The sequence below is a fragment of the Palaemon carinicauda genome, chromosome 5 (genome assembly GCF_036898095.1).
Source record: "Palaemon carinicauda isolate YSFRI2023 chromosome 5, ASM3689809v2, whole genome shotgun sequence".
Lineage (NCBI taxonomy): Eukaryota > Metazoa > Arthropoda > Malacostraca > Decapoda > Palaemonidae > Palaemon > Palaemon carinicauda.
The window spans coordinates 152,193,028-152,213,027 of record NC_090729.1 but is presented as its reverse complement, the minus strand read 5'-3'; the positions used below and the strand labels follow the sequence as shown (position 1 = coordinate 152,213,027).

The following is a 20,000-nucleotide window of genomic DNA, read 5'->3' as shown; positions in this document are numbered from 1 at the left end:
TGAAATAACTTACAGACAGGGAACTTAAATAAGCAGACTATGATACGTTTCCAATGACACCAAGTCTCAAACAACACTGGCTGAGTCGCTGAGCGAGTGAGCGGCTGAAGCCGCTAGTGAGACGGTTGCTGAGCCACAGTGGGGAAGTCACGTGAGCCGAGGTTAGGATGGCGGCAGGAAACTGGTCTGACGATGACAGAAAAGTAGAAAGCTATTTTGGACGTTTTCAGGAAATGTGGCCGTGAACAAGATCATGGCCATGAAGTAAAAGTAAAATTAAATTTTTATTTTATCGTAAACAGGAGTGAAGCTCTCTCTCTCTCTCTCTCTCTCTCTCTCTCTCTCTCTCTCTCTCTCTCTATATATATATATATATATATATATATATATATATATATATATATATATATATATATATATATATATATATATATATATATATATGCACAACCCTAGTTGGAAAAGCAGGATGCTATAAGCCCAGGGGAAAATAGATCAGCAATGAAAGAGAATAAAGAAATCATTAATCTACAAGAGAAGTTATAAACAGTTGAAATGAAATATCATAACAATAACATTGAAATATATCTTTCATATATAATCTATAAAAAAGAGACATGTCAGCCTGTTCAACATAAAAACATTCGCTGCAAGTTTGAACTTTTGATGTTCCACCGATTCAACTACCTGATTGGGAAGATCATTCCACAACTTGGTCACAGCTGGAATAAAACTTCTATAACAATGCTGTGCAGTATTTACCCTTATGGCATGACTATTGAAATCAACTGCATACTTAGTATTACGAAGAGGATGATACTGTCTGGGAAAATGTGAATGTTAAGGACTGTCAGAATTATTAAAAATATTATGGAACATGCATAACAAACTAACTAAACGACGTTGCCAGAGATTAATATCTAGATTAGGAATAAGAAAATAATAGATCGTTAGTTCCTGTTCAACGAATTAAGGTGAGATTCAGCAGATGAGGATTAGACAGGAAAACAATAATAGAAGCAAGGCAGAATGAAAGTCAATTAATCAAAACACTTCTTCAGAATAGATTAATCACGGAATATCTTGAAAGGCTTTCTCAATAGGCCAATGTTTTGGGCAACTGAAGAAGAGATAGAGCGAATGTATTTCTCAAAAGTAAATTTATTATGAAGAATCGCAGCTAAAATTTTAAAAGAATCATACAAAGCTAAAAAAAAAAAAAAAAAAAAAAAAAAAAAAAAAAAAAAAAAAAAAAAAAAGAACATTATCACTACTGACGTCTGTATGTTGAGGAGCCACTGTCCTTAACCTACTTACAATCATACTTTGAGTTTTGTTAGGGTTGAATCAGCTTCATGCCCCATAATTTGCATCATGTTCTAATCTTAGCAAGATCTCTATTAATGGGTTCAGTAACCCCAGATATACATTCAGGAGATGGAATTGATAATTTAGAGTAGCTTCATCTGCATATGCAACGAGCTTGTTTTCCAGGTCAAACCACAAGTTATGTGTATATAGTATGAAAAGTAATGGGCCAAGAACACTACCCTGAGGAACAGCAGATATCAAATTCCTATACCCTGTGACGGGCCAAGAGGAGGTTGTGACTTACAGGCGAGATGAAAGCAACTGAGTCACAACCTCCTCTTGGCCCGTCACATTGGTGACCCCAGAGTGACCAATGTGACGGGCCAAGAGGAGGTTGTGACTCAGTTGCTTTCATCTCCCCTTTGAGTCACAACCTACTCTTGGTCCGTCACATTATTACGTCACAACCCACTATGGTGCCCGACAACAACTCTTTGCGATCTATAACTAGAAAAATTTCAATTATAATGCAAGGAAAAGCCAAACAACTCCCAACTCTTCGAGTTTCAAAACAAGGGCCTCATGATTAATGCAGTCAAATGTAGCACTAAAATAAAGGCCAATCATACAAACTTCCTGTCCACAATTGAGTGATTTCTGTAGAGCATTGGAGATTGTAAGAAGAGTATCACATGCTCCAAGGCCTTTACGAAAGCCAAATTGAAAACTATAGAGCAGATGATTACCGATGATTACCTTCAGCAAACCTTTTTAGATGTTTTGGCGTATATGTTACGTTTTTTTTGCAAAATAGGTTATTTTGCAAATTTACCGGATATTTTGCAAATAAACCTAAATCATAGCATGTTTACAAAATCACCTTAATTTTCTGGTTACTTTTCAAATAAACACATAAAGACAGATCTTTATAAAAAAAAAAAAACACCAGGTAACTTTACAAAAAAAAAAAAAAAAAAAAAAAAAAAAAAAACACGATAACCTGGCTATTTGCAAAGTACCCCAAAACATAAAATGCAGTTTGCAAAATGACAAAATATCTTTGCATGATAGTTGTATATTAAAAGTTTACTTGTTTTTGAAGGTAGATTCTCTTTTTCTTCGGCTGTTGCAGACAATTTGATTTTTATAATACTTGCAGTGATTTTTCAATACAAAGTGTTTTGTAGCTGCACCGAATAAAACCTTGACCATGGCCCATTGAATCTGCAAAGGTTATCTCTCATTCCTTGGGAACATCCCCAAAGGATAAGGATTTAGTTAAGTGATCTTGGTAGTTCTTAATGAACCCATACTCCCCGTCTTGCTGACTCTGCATGTCAATCAAGTCAACCTGCAACATAGAGCATCCGCTATCTAAGCAAGCATTTAAATTAGAATATCTTTCTAAAAGATTCTTGAATGTTGAAATGGTACAGTTTACTACTTCAATTGAAAATCTATTCCACACATTTACATCACCATAAAAGGAAAAAAGATATGCATGTAATTAATTTTGAAAGTAACTTAAGCAGCTTAATTTTCCATATCTTTAATTCATACTACTCGCAAGGATTGGCTTGACGACCACGGACTTGCGGACACTAGATTTTTTTTTAGTTGACATTCTTCACAGAATTGAAGGAAGATTTTTATCTGATCATTAGTTATGTTTGCATATTCTCACTCAGAGCTTTGGGAAGAATTTTCCGTCCTCCAAGTCCATTAGTAAGATGTTCAGTTTTAATGTCATCAAAAAGTTCTTCAGCAGAGAGGATCCTAAGAACTGCTCCTTTTTTAAGAATCTTTTGCACTGTCGTCTCTTCAACAGATATTTCCATGATATCGTATATTCCTTTTAAAAGTCTTCCTCACCTTAGGTTTTGCAAGTTCTTTCATTTTATTACCGATTTTCTGATATTCACACTTTTTCATCAAGCCAGGCGCATAGTATGACACTTTTCCTGCAATTCAGACAATACCGAATCAAAATTCTCCTTTATTCTATCCATCGCTGGATAATAAGCAGAGGTCTGCGCCTCATGGCCCCCAATTCTAACGATGAGAATGCGATATGTACAACTGCAATAACCCGTGTAACCTTCAGTAGTTCAGCAGAGTCGCCATCCAAACACACAAATAAACAATAAACTATCTCACACAATCAGCCAATTGGTGTTCAGGTTTTGTCATTTTGCTATTTGGCATTCTAATTTATGGGGGACTTTACAAATAACCAGCTTACCTTTCAATTTTGTAAAGTTACCAGATATTTTTGCAAAATACCCTTTTAATGTGGATTTTTTTTTTTTTTTTGCAAAGTAACCAGACAATTAAGGTTATTTTACAGAAAAACCACAATTTAGGTTTATTTGTAAAATGGCAGTTAACTTTGCAAAATAACCAATTTTGCAATAAAGACAGTTACATAAAGGTACACGTATATTCAAATAATGAGCAATAAGTACTTCTCACTATCGAATTCATCCTGCCATTTGAATAACTTTTATCAAAAGATAATTATAATATAATGTTAATTGCATGAACTCTAACCAGAATTCAAACTTATTCATTTGAAGTATGGAGCAGTGCCAGATGTATGTATTACTTAAAAAAAAAAAAAAAAAAAAACGGTGTTACATATTGTGTCCATGTTTTAGTGTGCATTAATTATTGTTACGGTGAAAAAATCCTTCATCCACTGCCATCATAATATAGTTGCCAATTACTCTTTTTTTATCATATTACAAGCCGCAGCGAGCAAATTATTTCATCAATACTCAGCCATTGCGTCATCATGTCGTCTATGGTGTTGGTTGAACAGAAAACGGAACTTGATATGAAGGGTCATTCTTCTCTAAAATCAAATACAATCTTCATTGAGATCAGATATTCGATTTCTTGTGTACACTTCTTTTTCTTTTACATATATCAAACTCAAAAGAAATCGTATAAACGTCTGATTTGATTTTTATATACGTCATAAACTTAATTATTGTACACACAAATATATACAGTAATACCAGAAAAGTAACCAGTTGAAACAATAGTAATTTAATTCTGCTTACGAGAAAAAGATACAGGCTTCAAACTTCTAGATCTTACTTTTAATAATTGTTACATTTGTTTAACCAATATGTTATGGCAAGTTATATATATATATATATATATATATACATATATATATATATATATATATATATATATATATATATATATATATATATTTATATATATATATATATATATATATATATATATATATATATATATATATATATATATATATATATATATATGGGTGTGTGTGAGTATATATATATAATAGTACATCAATATATTGGCGTAATGGTATAAATAATTAACAAAATGTCTGCAATTGTTCTACAAAAAATAAAGTTTGCCTAGAAAATATAATCAATATTTACATATATTAAAAAATATACATCAATCAATGTTCATACATATTTCGTAACCTAATATGTATTGTAATTAGCGGTGCACAAGTCTCACTAAAATTATAATAAAAAAAAAACTATCAAGCAATTACATAAAAGAAATTACGGTGATTTCCTTAGCGACTGTAATCAAGTTCCATTGCCTTTCGTTTGTCATGTCCGTTTTGTTTAAAGTATTTATTGTAATAGTCCAAGAGAAGTTAGTTCACCAAACATTCAGCTCCACAAGGCACTAGAAGAGTTGGAAGACCCAGGCCTACATGGCTGAAGACTATGATGCACGAAGTAGAATGTGATTATTGTAGAAGTATTGAAATAAAAGCTCAAGATAGAGACGACTGGAGAAATCTAACCGAGGCCCTTTGCATCAATAAGCGTGGGAGGAGATGATGATGAAGATGATGAAAGTAATGATAAACCATAACTGTTTGGAAAATACCAAAAACCTTTAGATGAAATGTTGCACGAGTCATGTAATATGCTTAGTTTTAATTTGACTTATGATTGAGAGATTTTTTTTGTCATTTTTAATATGCGGGAAATTCGGAAGGAAAAGCTTGATGATATTCTGTTTTCTATCTTTTTTCGTATTTTTCAGTATCTAATTTCTATAAGGGCTTGCACATAGTTTCATATGTCCATAAATTGCATAATTAATTTTATGAGAGAGAGAGAGAGAGAGAGAGAGAGAGGAGAGAGAGAGAGAGAGAGAGAGAGAGAGAGTCCATGAATTTTGACCATATGGCCAGGTGCTGGGCTCGTGAGGGTTAAGAGCAAATGAGAAAAAATATCCTGTAATTCCGCCATCAAGTAGAATTTAAAAGACGTTGGGCAAAGCATGAATGGAAGCCTTGTAGTGGTGTAAACACTGGATAAGGTGATGCCTGCAAGGGGAGGGAGAGCTGATGGAATTTTAATCCCATCAAACTTGTTTTATTAGTGAGGTGTTTGCTATTGGAAATTTACCTAAAAGCAGTGTTGTATATGTTAAGTTTTCAGTGGAAATTCTTCAGATCACTTCAAAACAGCTTTTCCGATACGGAACAGGACTATTGGAAGAGAAAATTTAGATTTCATCTTCAAAAAGTATGACAGGATTATTAAAAAGAATAGAGACTTAATAGCTGGGAAAACATTGAGCAAGACAGTGCGATGCAATATAAGAAGGGGTCATAATATTTTTTCCGTGTTTCAGCATCTGACCTCCCTAACTCACCTCTATTATTAATATTATTACTATTATTATTATTATTATTATTATCATTATTATTGTTATCATTATTATTATTACTTGCTAAGCTACAACCCTAGTAGGAAAAGCAGATGCTATAAGCCCAGGGGCCCCAACAGGAAAATAGCCCAGTGAGGAAAGGAAACAATGAAAAAAAAAATATTTTAAGAACAGTAACAATATTAAAGTAAATATTTCCTATATAAACTATAAAATCTTTAACCAAACAAGAGGAAGAAAAATTAGATAGAAAAGTATGCCTGAGTGTACCCTTAAGCAAGGGAACTCTAGCCTATGACAGTGGAAGACCATCGCACAGAGGCTATGGCCCTACCCAAGACTAGAGAACAATAGTTTGATTTTGGAGTGTCCTCCTCCTAGAAGAGCTGCTTACCATAGCTAAAGATTTTCTTAACACTTACCTAGAGGAGAGTAGCCACTGAATAATTACAGTGCAGTAGTTAACCCCTTGAGCGAAGAAGAATTGCTTGGTAATCTCGGTGTTGTCAGGTGCAAGGTCTATAGACCTTGGTCAGGTGTATGAGGATAGAGGAGAATCTGTAAAAAAAATATGCCCTATTATCTGGTGTATGTGTAGGTAAAGGGAAAGTGAACCGTATCTAGAGAGAAAGATCCTATGTACTACTGTCTGGCCAGTCAAAGGACCCCGTAACACCCTAGCGGTAGTATCTTAAGGGGTGGTTGGTGCCCTGGTCAATCTACTACCTATAGTTACTAAAGAAATGTAATATAAAGGGAAGGTAGAAGAGACTCTTTTAGCTATGGTAAGCAGCTCTTGTAGGACACTCCAAAATCTAACCATTGTCCTTTAGTCTTGAGTAGTGCCATAGCCTCTGTACCATTGGCTTCAACTGCCTTGGGTTAGAGTTTTCTTGCTTGAGGGTACACTTGGGCACACTATTCTATTTGTTTCCTTATTTCCTATCCTCACTAGGTTACTTTTCCTGTTGGAGACCTTGGACTTTAACATCCTGTTTTTTTCTGCTAGGTTTATGACTTAGATAATAATAATAATAATAATAATAATAATAATAATAATAATAATAATAATAATAATAATAATAATAATAATAATAATGATTAGCATTGGCACATAAATAATTAAAATACATGATTAAATAAGATTGCACGTTTTCATCTAACTTATATGAATATACGTATTGTATACAAAAGAACTATTATCAAGATATTTTAAGGTAATAATGAAATGAAACTTTCGGCGTAAATATATCTATCTCTCGTTTTAATTCATAGACACTCAACTTATTTAGCTATTATTTCAACAAGCATAATCTCTCAATTGATAAACAAAATCTATTCACTTGATAGAGGCTTTGATGGCTATTTTTTTTTAGAATACTAATAGTAACGAATAGATCAAATTAAACCTTGGATTATCTTCCAGTTCTATGAGAATATTTGACTGGAAAAGCTTCTATATTTACTTACCTGCAGACAGGAATAGGAGCAATCTGTATATGAGTGGACTCATCTACTTGCTTCTTTTCTCATTTGCCTCCTTCCTATTCTCGTGCGTCTCGTCATTTCAATACTAACGTTCACTGCTTGAAACTTTTTTGGCCATAGGTTGCAAAGGGCATTTTTGTCATTTTGAGTCTGTGTACATTATGGGTGATAGAGCGGAAGGGGAAAAGCTCTCTCGAGTCTGAACAACAGAGAGAGAGAGAGAGAGAGAGAGAGAGAGAGAGAGAGAGAGAGAGAGAGAGAGAGAGAGAGAGAGAGAGAAAGGGTGGGTAGGTGGGTGGAGGCACTTCAAAGGATTGCCATAATACTAAACCGATTTTTTAACAGCAGTAGTGCCAATACTTTTCATCAAACATCTCATTTTGTATCACTTCTCAGCCATCATAGATAAATTGCTCTGCATTTCAACACGGGATTTCGAAAAGACAACCCTAGCACCGTTTTTTAACCAGACAAACTAAAGGCTACTAAAAAACTCTGACTTGGATTCATCTGTACCTCTCAGTCTGGGGATGCGGTGCGGACAGTGGATTTATTCGTGGTACTTCTCATAGTTGCCAGTCATTCATTTACGCTGTATTTCAGGCTACGACAACTATGAATTCATGGCATTTCATCACATTATAATACAATTGGTACAATTACCCCAGTCTCTACCATTTGCAGTTCTTGTAATATCAAGTGACAATGTGTAGCATTGTGTGTTAGGTCTTCCTGAAGATATAAACTCTCTCCTTACCTACTGTACTTTCACTGCTAACAAAATCTGGCTATTTTTACACTGGTACGTGATCCCTCAGCTGCCATAGTTCTTTAAATAATGGGCATTAAGCTTCATAAAATATCACCAGTTCTATATTTCCTTGCAACTGGATGAACTCATTTAATTTCAGGAATTCTTAGAGCAAAATTACTCGAATTCTCAAACACATAGAATTTATACATTCTTATTAAATTACTTGCTTTAAATGACGGAATGTCCAAAGGCGTAAGTAAAAAGAAATATGAGTAGGGGTAAAATAAGAATTTCTTTAATTATGTGTTATATAGAGATGAATTTTATAGACTTTGGGTTATATGTCATGTAATACAGATTCGCATGGTGTTAAAGGCCGGCATGTAGTCTCTCTCTCTCTCTCTCTCTCTCTCTCTCTCTCTCTCTCTCAAGTGACCTAGAAGGTATCCCACCCTAAGTGCTTAGAGAATAAAGTTATTGTTCAAGTTAATGTGAAAATTCACATTTCTTTCCTTACACAAAATCAACTGTTTACTTTTCACTGTTAATGTGAGCATTGAAAAATGTGGAAATTTAAAATAAAAAAAGAGAAAATCTAAGTATAATATTGGCTCAAGGCCACATATGAAAACAAAAGTCCTCCTGATTAAGCTTTTATTTTTTTTCAGATTAGAAAGTCATTGCACTAATGAACATATAAATAATCTTTAAAGAAGAACATATAAAAATTTCTTCAGAATGTGTTGTAAAGTATAAGATTAATTGATTGATTTTGGCGTTTTCTGGCATCCTATCGTAAAATTATATGAAAAAAATTTAAATAACATCATTATTATAAGTCTAAAAATAATCTATGTATCACAAAGGAGTTATGTTTATGTGCCTGCATGCGTGTGTTTGCATATATATATATATATATATATATATATATATATATATATATATATATATATATATATATAGATATAGTTGAACAGAGTTAAACCCGTTTTACCATTCATTCAGTTATGTAACTCAAGATTCTTCAAGAATCTGTTACGACGTCGTCTGCCTCTCCCCATGACAACATTGTATAGTTGCCAGTTACTCATAATACCTTCAATTATATTGGTCAATCTTGTTTTTGTAAATTTTTCGATAATACTTTGAAATTTGCGAAATATCACTAAGTGTACTAACCATTTACATCCCTAAAGGCCAATTAAAATATTGTAAATCAGGTAAAACCATCAGAAATGACTTCATAAAGAAGTAAATATAGTAGTCATTTGGCGAAGTACCGACACCTTACTTGGCAGCGATGTCTATGAAGGGAGATATACTCGGAACTCAAAATAATTCCCTCGGGCACCAGTTGTATGACCTGAATATTCTAAATGACGTTACTTTACATGTGTATACAAATATTTAATTGTTTGTGTTTATCACTAACCGAAATGTTTAATTTTATGAACTTATTTGGGCTCATTAATTCATGGGTATTTAACCTTATTTCATGATTCAGTGCACTTGTATAATAATAACAATGAAGCTGAGGAAAAATAAGATCCGTTAACAATGTTCTATATTTCTCTTAGAAAAACACTTTTTGGAATCCTGAAGCTTAAAGGGAACTGCCGTCCTCGTCATCAGAGGGGGATGAAGTGAAGCAAATTTCCAAGCCAACTGTTTTCGTATCATGTTTTTATGCTAGATCTTCGGACTAAGAGACCGTCAAAGGCCCTAGTGGTTATGCAGTTCATCTAATGAGGCGGTGTGTTTGATTTAATTTAAGGTTTGGGTCACGATCATTCATTTGGTGTTCCTTTATTCAGCTGATAGGAAAGGTGGATGAAAGAAGAGCGAGAACAATTAGCTACCTCACTATGGTAGAAAATAGTTTGCAAAGTTAAGTACTAGTATATTTATATAAAGGTTAACTTTTTCTTGTTATGGTCTTAACGTTAATTTATTGAAATAATTGCTTCAGTCCATAAAATACACCAGTATTATTAGCTTTCTTAACAAATTTGGATAGATCAGCTTTCCGAGGCGTTCGTGTTTTTCGTATCCAAACCATTTATAGGGTCCATGAAGACCAACATTGGGGACGGGGAACCCATTTAGCAACCAGACGCAAATAGGGAGAAAATACAAAACATTGAAGGGTTTTGTTACCTTGCATAGATGGTACAGAATAACAATTTTCCTTATTTGAGATCTCAACAGTATTTACCTACTGCCATACATTTTTTCTTTTACAAAGACAGCTCGTAAGTCTTTTCTAGAGATTTTTACTAACCAACACCAGCCAGAAATGGGAACGTTTTAAATTATTGCTTGATAACTTATACACTGGGTACTTTCTTATCCTTGGAGGTAAAGTAGGAAATACAGCAAATGCAGATTGGGGACGAAGGAACTCTTCGAAGACCCTAACGTAGTAACTACAGTACACAGATTGCGGTACAATGATGGCATTGCACTCCTAAGAGGCTTTTTTAATATTATTGTGGTTTGAAAAATAATAAACGCACAGTTTGCATCCAAAGCTTTTCATTATAACATAAAATGATTTAGGGTCCGGTCTTTTATCACTGATTGTCAATAACCCCCTTCCAGGTTTACAGTTTCCCGATTCAGCGGAAGAAAATGGAGGGATTATTAAACTGATATTAATACATTCTCTACTTTTCAAGAAAATACTGATAAAGTGAAATCCATTGTAAAAATTTTTGTTTCTCTCTTCTGTATATTAACTTATTTTTTTGTAAACGGATTTTGAATACTATAAAAATGTACAGGATGCTTTTGCTTTGTTAGAATTGGTAAATGGTGAGCCGAGCCATAATCTGCGGGCCTTAAAAACTAAATTACTAATGATCGTTATTTATATGGGAAAGCAAGTTTCCACTCCATGAAAGAAAGTAACAGACTATATTTTCACCTATTTTTAGAGAAAGTTATTTTCTTGGAATCGTCTGTAGTCGTTAAATTAAAAGCATTTACATCAATAATTACCACTATTTATTTGATTATTACATTTTTTTTTTGGTATTCAAAAAGTGTTACATATTAAATCATAACAGCAAAAAATCAAGATGCATTGATGTAGTTATATCATAAACTGTATGTTAAATGAGAGTTATGCGGCCATTTTTCACAGGAATTTTTTTTTTTAAATGTTTTCACTTGTAGGCACTGTGTCATGCGGCTAAATCAACACTCAGTTAACGTTTATTTCCAACAGAAACTATGCGATACTTTGCGATACCGGTTTGTTCTTTTATCTCTATTGAGGTGGAAAATACTACTTTAACTGAGGTGGAAAATATTACTTTAACACTAAATTTTCCAATCAAAATAATAATAAAAACTTTATCTTACTAACCGCTGTTAACACCACAATATTTGTCAATTATCACTTATTCTACCGTCTACTCTGCCTTACATCACAACGTAACTAGAGTAATTTTCAACATCTCATATAAAGAAAAGAGTTTTGGTATGTCAAAAAAATTACGTAATCACAAAGTTCACTGTTCTGTAATATCAAGGACCCAGAATTCAAGGGATGGAAAGAGGCGATGATAGATATTCCGGTTCAGTAGGATTACTGGCTACGCAGGACCTTCCAGAGGAAGCTCATGTAGGAGGGTCTTGATCACTAACGACGGAAATACTTGGAGCAGAAGGAAGATGGGATTCCTCAGGATCTGGTCTTGGGACGAGGCACGATGATGCTTCCACGTATGAAGGGGGTTCCTCCCAAGGTCTCTCGCTCACAACAGAATGATACGATGGAGGGCCATCACCAACAGAAGACTGGCTTTGATCAGATGGTAACTGTGATGGAGGCCTCCTAGCTGGAGACGGATTCCTTGAATTTTGGCCACCGAACGGCGAGGGATGATGTGACACATGTCCACCACTGGATGCACCATGTCCAAAAGGCTGCACTCTAGATGCATGTGGGTATCTAGTCACCTGAGGACTACCACCAGGGTGATATCCAGACGGGTGGCCTTGAATAGGAGAGGGTCCATAGGGAACTCCGCTAGGAGAAAAGGAGCCGCTGACTGGAGAGAGGACAGTTCTAACATCTTGAAAGTGACCCTGGAGAGACCCTCCAGAAGAGACGGGTCTATGTACTGGAGAGGGAATAAATCCACTAGAAGGAAAGTGACCCTGGGGAGCCCCAGCTGGTAAGAAGGGACCTATGGCTTGAGCGGAGGTAGTTCTCAAAGGAACAGGAGGAGGGTTGTAATCTGAATATGGAATCATTGGCTGTTGCTGAGTACTAGAAACCGGTGGGTGAACTATCACATCAGTTAGATAAGTGGGACGGAATTCCGTTTTCCTTCTACTTGCTACCAGACTTAGAAGCATCAATACTGAAAGGGATAAAAAATAATACTTAAGATTTACGTTTAATATTAGTTTTATCACCTATTCATACAACTTTTTTACAATTTAATGTTCTGTTTTCTTTACTGGAATGATTGGTAACTATAAATGGGATTTACATTTTGGCACCCCCCCACTCCTTTCTCTTTCTTTTTCAAGCCAAGTTGATGGCTCCAAATGATGTTAAATTTCCTTTCTAAGCCTGGGGCGTTGCTTAGCTTGTTGCCCTACCCAAAAACACTTACCTATATGTATGTATGTGATATATATATATATATATATATATATATATATATATATATATATATATATATATATATATATATATATATATATGTATGTATATATATATAAATATATATATACACATATATATATATAAATTATATATATATATATATATATATATATATATATATATATATATATATATATATATCTGTGTATGTGAGTGTTTGTTTGTGTGCGTGTAATTATATTTAGCATATTTAGGTGTGTTTGTGCCTTGAGGAACATTGAGTCTTAATAAAAGGAAGAAATTTCTTTACTTCAACATAGAATATATCAAAAGAACATAATATCAATGTATTGATAATAAAAATAAGAGGGATTGAAATCATAAGAATCGCCAACCGGTTATTGCTAAAAACGGTTTTTAGTATTAAGGATAAGCTATTAGCTCAACATAAAGTAAAAAGAACAATAAAAGCAAACATGCTGCAATTTTTTTTGTAGAATTAATCTTAATCATCATAATATATAAAAACAAATTACAGTAAAACAAACAACAATTTCATTTTCATTACAACTACTCCTACAGCTGTTAGTAGTAGTAGTAGTATTAGTAGTAGTAGTAGTAGTAGTATCAATGTGGGTTTTCACTGCCAAGATACTAAATACTAGTCCCAAGCTGTTCAAGGATAAACTTCAAATTGGGTTGACTAATGCGACTATTGGAAGCTGAAAAAAAAAAAAAAGACTGGAAGAGCTCATGGAACTAACAGTCTCTTCTCCAAAAAAGACCTGTTGACAACCAGAACCCCTCAACAGATCAAATCTGTCGACTGTGATTGGTGTGATGCTGCAAAATCAATAGTATAACCACTGATAGCATCTTTATTTCCTTTCCTGACTTGCCTATTTTCCCTATTGGAGCCATTGGGATTATAGTATGCTGCTTTTCTAGGTAAGGCTATAACTTAGCAAATGATGAGGGTGCGGATGATGATAATGATTATGACGAAAATAATAATAATACCGATAATGATGATGATGATAAATAATAAATATATAACAAATAATAATAAATAATAAACAATAAATAATAATAATAATAATAATGATAAATAATAGATAACAAAAAATGAATAATAATAATAATAATAATAATAATAATAATAATAATAATAATAATAAATGCAAAATTACCTGTAGAGAAAGGCCATACAAATACAAAAACTACCTCCAAATGAAAGACGTACAAATACAAAACTACTCCCAAATGAAGGCCTCGCAAATGCAGAACTGCCTCCAAAGAAAAGGCATACTAATGCAAAACTACCTGGAAAGGAGAGGCAAGCAAAATAAATAACCACTTTCAAAGAACATATATGCAAAGGCACAACTAAGACAAAAGCGAAGACATGAAAATAAACAACTACCTTCAAAAAGCACAATTAACTAAAAAACAAAGGCAATTAAATGCTAACTCAGCAACAGTGGAAAGGCAAGCAAAAGCAATACTACCTATAAAGGAAAGAAATATAAATGTATATTACCTCAAAGAAAATGCCAGTCAAATGCAGAAATGCATATCATGAAAACACTTATTAATGCAAAATACCTACAAAGTTAAGGCATGCATATCATGAAAACACTTATTAATGCAAAATACCTACAAAGTTAAGGCATGCATATGCAAAAACTACTTCTAAATGTGAGGCCTGAAAGGCAGCTGCCACATGAGAAAAGTCATGCAAATGAAGAACTACTTAGAAAATAAAGGCATATAAACGACATACCTACCTTCTAAGTAAAGACGTGAAAATGATAAAGCCACTTTAAAAGGAATTGCATACAATTGCAACATTGCTTTTGAAGGAAAGGCATGCAAATGCACAAATACCTCACAAGGTAAGGCACGGAAATGCAAAACTTCTTCCTTACGAAAAGTCATGAAAACATAAAACTACATTTATAACTAAGCCATGTAGAACTACCTCCAGAAAAAAAGGTGTGACAATTTAAACAAAAATCCAATGAAAACTAATATAAGTGAACAACTACCTCCAAATGATTGGTATGCAAATGTAGAAATACCTCTAATGGATAGGTTCTTGCACCTCAAAAGGAAACCAATATAAATGCAGAACTACCTCCAAAGAAATGGCATGCAAATGCAAAAAAGGCCTCCAATGGAAAGGGTTACAAAGGCATCACAAGCTCCAAAGGAAATGTATGAACGTGCAAAAAATATCCTAAGGAAATTCATGTAATAAGAAAACTAGATAGTAATGAAAGCCATACAATTTCTCAACTACCTTTAAAGGAATGGAATACGGATGTATCTACCCAAAAAATAAAAGCTACCTCCAGAAGGAATGCACAGAAATACAATACTACCTAACTTAAAGAGGATTGACTTGCAAATGCTGAACAACTACCAACATAAAGCATGTTAATACAGAACTAACTAAAAAAAGGGAGGCCTGTAAATACAAAACTGATACTTACACCAAAGGAAGGCATACAAATTCACCATTACCTCCAAAAAAAAAAAAAAAAAAAAAAAAACATACAAATGCAGAACTAACTCCAAGAGAAAGGAATGCAAAAACACAACTACCTCCAATACGAGAGGCATGCAAATTCACAATTCCGTCCAAAGAAAACGTATATAAACACCGATCGTCCATCAAGGGGTGAAATAAAACCGGAAAATTACCCCCAAAATTTTGTGGGGTCCTATTGTGATAAGTCTCTCAGGCATTTTCCTGCTTGATGAGGTAATGTCACTGCCCCTTGCCTCTGCCATTCATGAGTGGCTTTTAAAAAGATAGCATGCAAAGGGCAAACTACCTTCAAAAGGAAAGTTAAACCGACCACAACAACCTTTAAAGAGAAGGTATGCAAATGAAGAAATAATTCCAAAGAAAACGCATGCAAATGCCTAATTACCTCCCAAGGAAAGGCATGCAAATGCCGAACCACCTCACTCAAAGGAAAGGCAGGCAAATGTAGAATAAACTCCAAATAAAGGAGAGGCATACAAATGTCTAACTACCTCTAAGAGAGAGTCACATAAAGACAGGGTGCTATAAGACCAAGGGCTCCAACAGCCCAGTGAGAAAAAAAATAAGGAACTAGATAGAATAGTGTGCATGAGTGTACACTCAAGCAAGAGAACTCGAACCTAAAACAGTTTAAGACCGTGGTACAAGGGGTATGGCCCTGCCCTAAACATAAGAACAATGTTTTAATTATTCATTTGGAAAGGAAAACAAATAGATACTTATAACTCTTTGGGTACGTTTCATGATTATGTAATGATCTTTATGCCCATTAAAAAGCTTCTAAAGTTTAAACTTGCAGTGAATGTTTTTATATTAAAAAGGCTGACATATATATCTTTATATAGTTATGTATGAAAGTTTTATTTTAATGTTGTTACTGTTCTTAAAGATATTTTATTCTAAATGTTCATTACTTCTCGTAGTTCATCTATTTCCTCATTTCCTTTCCTCACTGGGCTATTTTTCCCTGTTGGGACCCTTGGGCTTATAGCATACTGCTTTTCCAACTAGGGTTGAAGCTTAGCTAAAAGTAGTAGTAGTAGTAGTAGTAGTAGTAGTAGTAGTAGTAGTAGTAGTAGTAGTAGTAGTAATAATAATAATAATAATAATAACAAAAACCTGCTTACCTTAGCTAAAGTCTTTTATATCCTTACCAAGTGGAAAGTAGCCACTGAATAATTACAATGCAGCTATTAACCCCTCGAGGGAATTTTTTTTTCTGGTTATCTTAGTGTTGTTAGGTGTATGAGGAAAGGGGAAAAGGAGTGAAGAATACTATTTTTTCATTATTACTAGCTAATCTACAATCCTAGTTAGAGAAACAGGATATTATAAGCCCAAGGTCTCCAACAAAGAAAATAGTCTAGCGAGGAAAGAAAGTAAGTAACAAGATAGATTATAAGGCCCTCAAGCAAGGGGACTCTAACCCAAGACAGTGGCTATGGCACCACCGACGACTAGAGAACAATGGTTGGATTTTGGAGAGTCCTTCTCCTAGAAGAGCTGCTTACCATAGCTGGAGTTTCTTCTACCCTTACCACGCGGAAAGTAGCTACTGAAAAATCACCTACAAATGGAGGGAATATAATGCAGAGCTACTTCCAAAAATGGGCAGCCCCATGCAGAAATTCCTCAAAAGATAGAACATGCTCATTCAGAGCTCCCTCTGAAGGTAGGGCATACAAATAGGAGACTTGCTCCAAAGAAAAAGCATAATATACAATAAAGTCCTCCCATTGAAAGGACTTAAAAACAAAACTAAAAAGTTTAGATGTATAAATGCCGAACTACCAACAAAGAAAACACACAAAATGCAAAACTACCTTCACAGGGAAAGGATAAAAATGAAGAACATTTTTTTCAGAGGAAATGCCTATAGATGAACATTTACCTCCAAAGGATGAGCATACATATGCAAAACTACCTGCAAAGGGAAGGTATGCAGAAGCAGATAAACCGCCAAACAGAAAGGTATTAAATATAGAACTTTCTCTACAGGAAAGGTGTATGGATGCAGAGCTAATTCAAAAGGAAAGTTATATAAATACAAAACCACCTACAAAGGTATGGCATATAAATCCCAATCTACCTTCAATGAAGACAAATAAATGCAGAACTAACTTCAAAATATCATGTAGGCTACAAGTGCAGGTTTATCTCCAAAAGGGGAGGCATGCATATGCACAACTACCTCCAACGGAAAGACATACAAATGCACAACTATCTCCAACAGAAAAGCAAGAAACCGATGAGGTACCTCAAAGATCAGGTACTAAAATAGACAAATAAATCGAAAGTAAATTCATATAGATGCAGAACCACCGACGAAGGAAAGGTATTCTAATACAGAACTACCTCTAGAGAATGGACATAAGCAGAATTACTTCCAAAGGAAAAGCATGCAATGCAAAACTTCATCCAAAATGAAATAACTATGAATGTAGAACTGCTTTCAGAAAAACTGCATACAAATGGAGAATTATGTACAAATAAAAGGCGGAAGAATGTAGTATGATAATAATAACAACAACAAAAATAATAATAACAATAATAATGATAATAATAATAATAATAATAATAATAATAATAATAATAATAATAATAATAATAATAATAATAATAATAATAATAATAATAATGCATGAAAATGCAGAGCTACTTCTAAAAGGAAGACGCAAAAAATCCTGCAACCTCAAACAGAGACAAAAGAATAAACTCTCGATAGGAAAGACACTAACAATAACTACTTCTTAAGAAAATGCAAAAAACACTCTCTTGTAAAGAGAGGCTTATACTAGCATGAATAACCTTTAAGGAAAAAGCATTAAACTGCATGAATTACATTCACAATGCTATTCAGTAGCATGAACGTGCATGCTGTGAAATGTACACAGTATACACAACCTTCAAGTATGCATGTATGTATGTTATTAGAGCGGTAGGCTAATTACATAAAGTGTGTAAGCCACAAGAGCCTCTTGCACTAATAGCAGCTCGTAAGTGGGAACACCTTCAGGGAATAAGGGCCTCAACCCGATCAACGCCAGATGAACAATTTGCATAAACTGCCCACAGTTCTGTTAACTATTTTTTTTTTCTTCTTTTTTCAAAAATCACACTAAAGCACGAAGACCCTCCAAAGTAAGAGGACGCAAAAGCTCGAACCAACTCCGAAAACAACAACACCATGACTACTTACAAATGAAAGGGTACACAACCCGATGAAGTATTCCCAAGAAAAAGGCACACAGACTCATGAAAAAACCCCACAAAGAAAAGAAAATTAAAAACAGTGGAAAATACCTCCAAAGATAATTAACACAGGAGAAATGATTTTCATGACTCCAGTTCCATCATGTTGAATAACAAACACGACTCCGATGGCAATGCATGTGGTGCCTCCCACGGCGAGCCCCCTCTTGATGGAGTAATCGGGTTGCATTCCGGGACACTGTAAATTAAAGGGAAAAAATCAGATAATGGCAAAATGATAGAAAAGGAACGTCGTGGAAAACTATCCTTTTACATGAAAAATTAGTAAGAAAAAAAAAAATCAATGGTTTAAAATGAAATAAAGTGCAAATGTAAGTAAATAATATTAATAGATTAATTCATTGGGAAGTTAACTGGAAATGCATGCAGGTTCTATTCTATAGATATTCTCTTTCCAAGATGATAGATTGATTGATTAGTTGATTGATTTGAGGTTTTCTGGTTCAAGATGATAGAAACTTTATAGTTACTTCTTGGCTCCTGAAATATTGAGGAAATGAAAAGGATTATTTTTCTTCCGTTCTGGAAACTGTGGTGCATTCTCAGATACAGTAGTGTATGCTTAAATTACAACAAAATGTTCTCACGCCTTTTAAATTAGATTACCCATAAAATTTTAAGAGTACAAACAAGAGTGAGTTTTACCTCACTACATAAGGAAGTAATACTACCTGATGAAACTTTCAATCGACAATGAAATCAATTTACACTTGTCAGTCCGTAATTACATTATTTTGTAATCACATGTATATAATTCTGGTTTAGTTCTACATCAAGCTAAGTATTAATATTCTCTAATATTACAATTAGTAGTTCTATTTTCAACAATGCAATACAAATTCTGGCAATTCCTTTAATGGAATAAGCATTTATTGCATTAAATTAACTTCAAGACCAAAATAAGAAAAATGTACCTTTACATAAATAAAATTATGGTTAAACAAATCTACATCACTGTTACTAGAACTTAACTTTCCAAACTATTCCCTTAAAGTGTTAATTATCGAACGGCCCTCACTCTTTCCTACCAGCTAAAATGGTCTATGGGAGTTGGGCATGATAAAATTAATATAAAAGTAAATAGGTCACAAAATTGTTGTTTTTTTCTTTTTTTTTATATAACAGGAGATCTACTTTCCTTAGACTTTTATTTTTACTTAACAGTTACAGAAGTAAGACCAACCTACTGTACAGACTACATAGGTGTGACGTTTACTCAAATCTTTATGCGAATAGCAGAAGTAAATCAACGTACATGGGCTACTTCAGGTACATACCGGTGAGGAACAGGTTAGCGTGTTTGGGTAAGA

The 20,000-nt window shown here is 34.0% G+C and overlaps 1 protein-coding gene across 7 annotated transcripts in view; it reads right to left on the bottom strand.

Annotated features, from left to right (window-relative positions):
* Positions 1–20,000, bottom strand: part of LOC137641543 (adhesive plaque matrix protein-like) — a 40,694-nt gene that overhangs the window by 18,221 nt on the left and 2,473 nt on the right. For 4 of the 7 annotated variants that reach the window (XM_068374196.1, XM_068374195.1, XM_068374194.1 and 1 more), the window contains exons 2-3: positions 19,968–20,000; positions 18,721–18,868 (exon numbers count right to left, since the gene is read on the bottom strand). The exon at positions 19,968–20,000 is cut by the window's right edge and continues 295 nt beyond it. In XM_068374196.1, the coding sequence (XP_068230297.1) occupies positions 18,721–18,868; positions 19,968–20,000 (181 nt within the window). Of the gene's footprint in view, positions 1–13; positions 163–11,216; positions 12,613–18,720; positions 18,869–19,967 lie in introns of those variants that run through there. The other 3 variants (XM_068374198.1, XM_068374200.1, XM_068374201.1) reach the window with 3 other exon arrangements.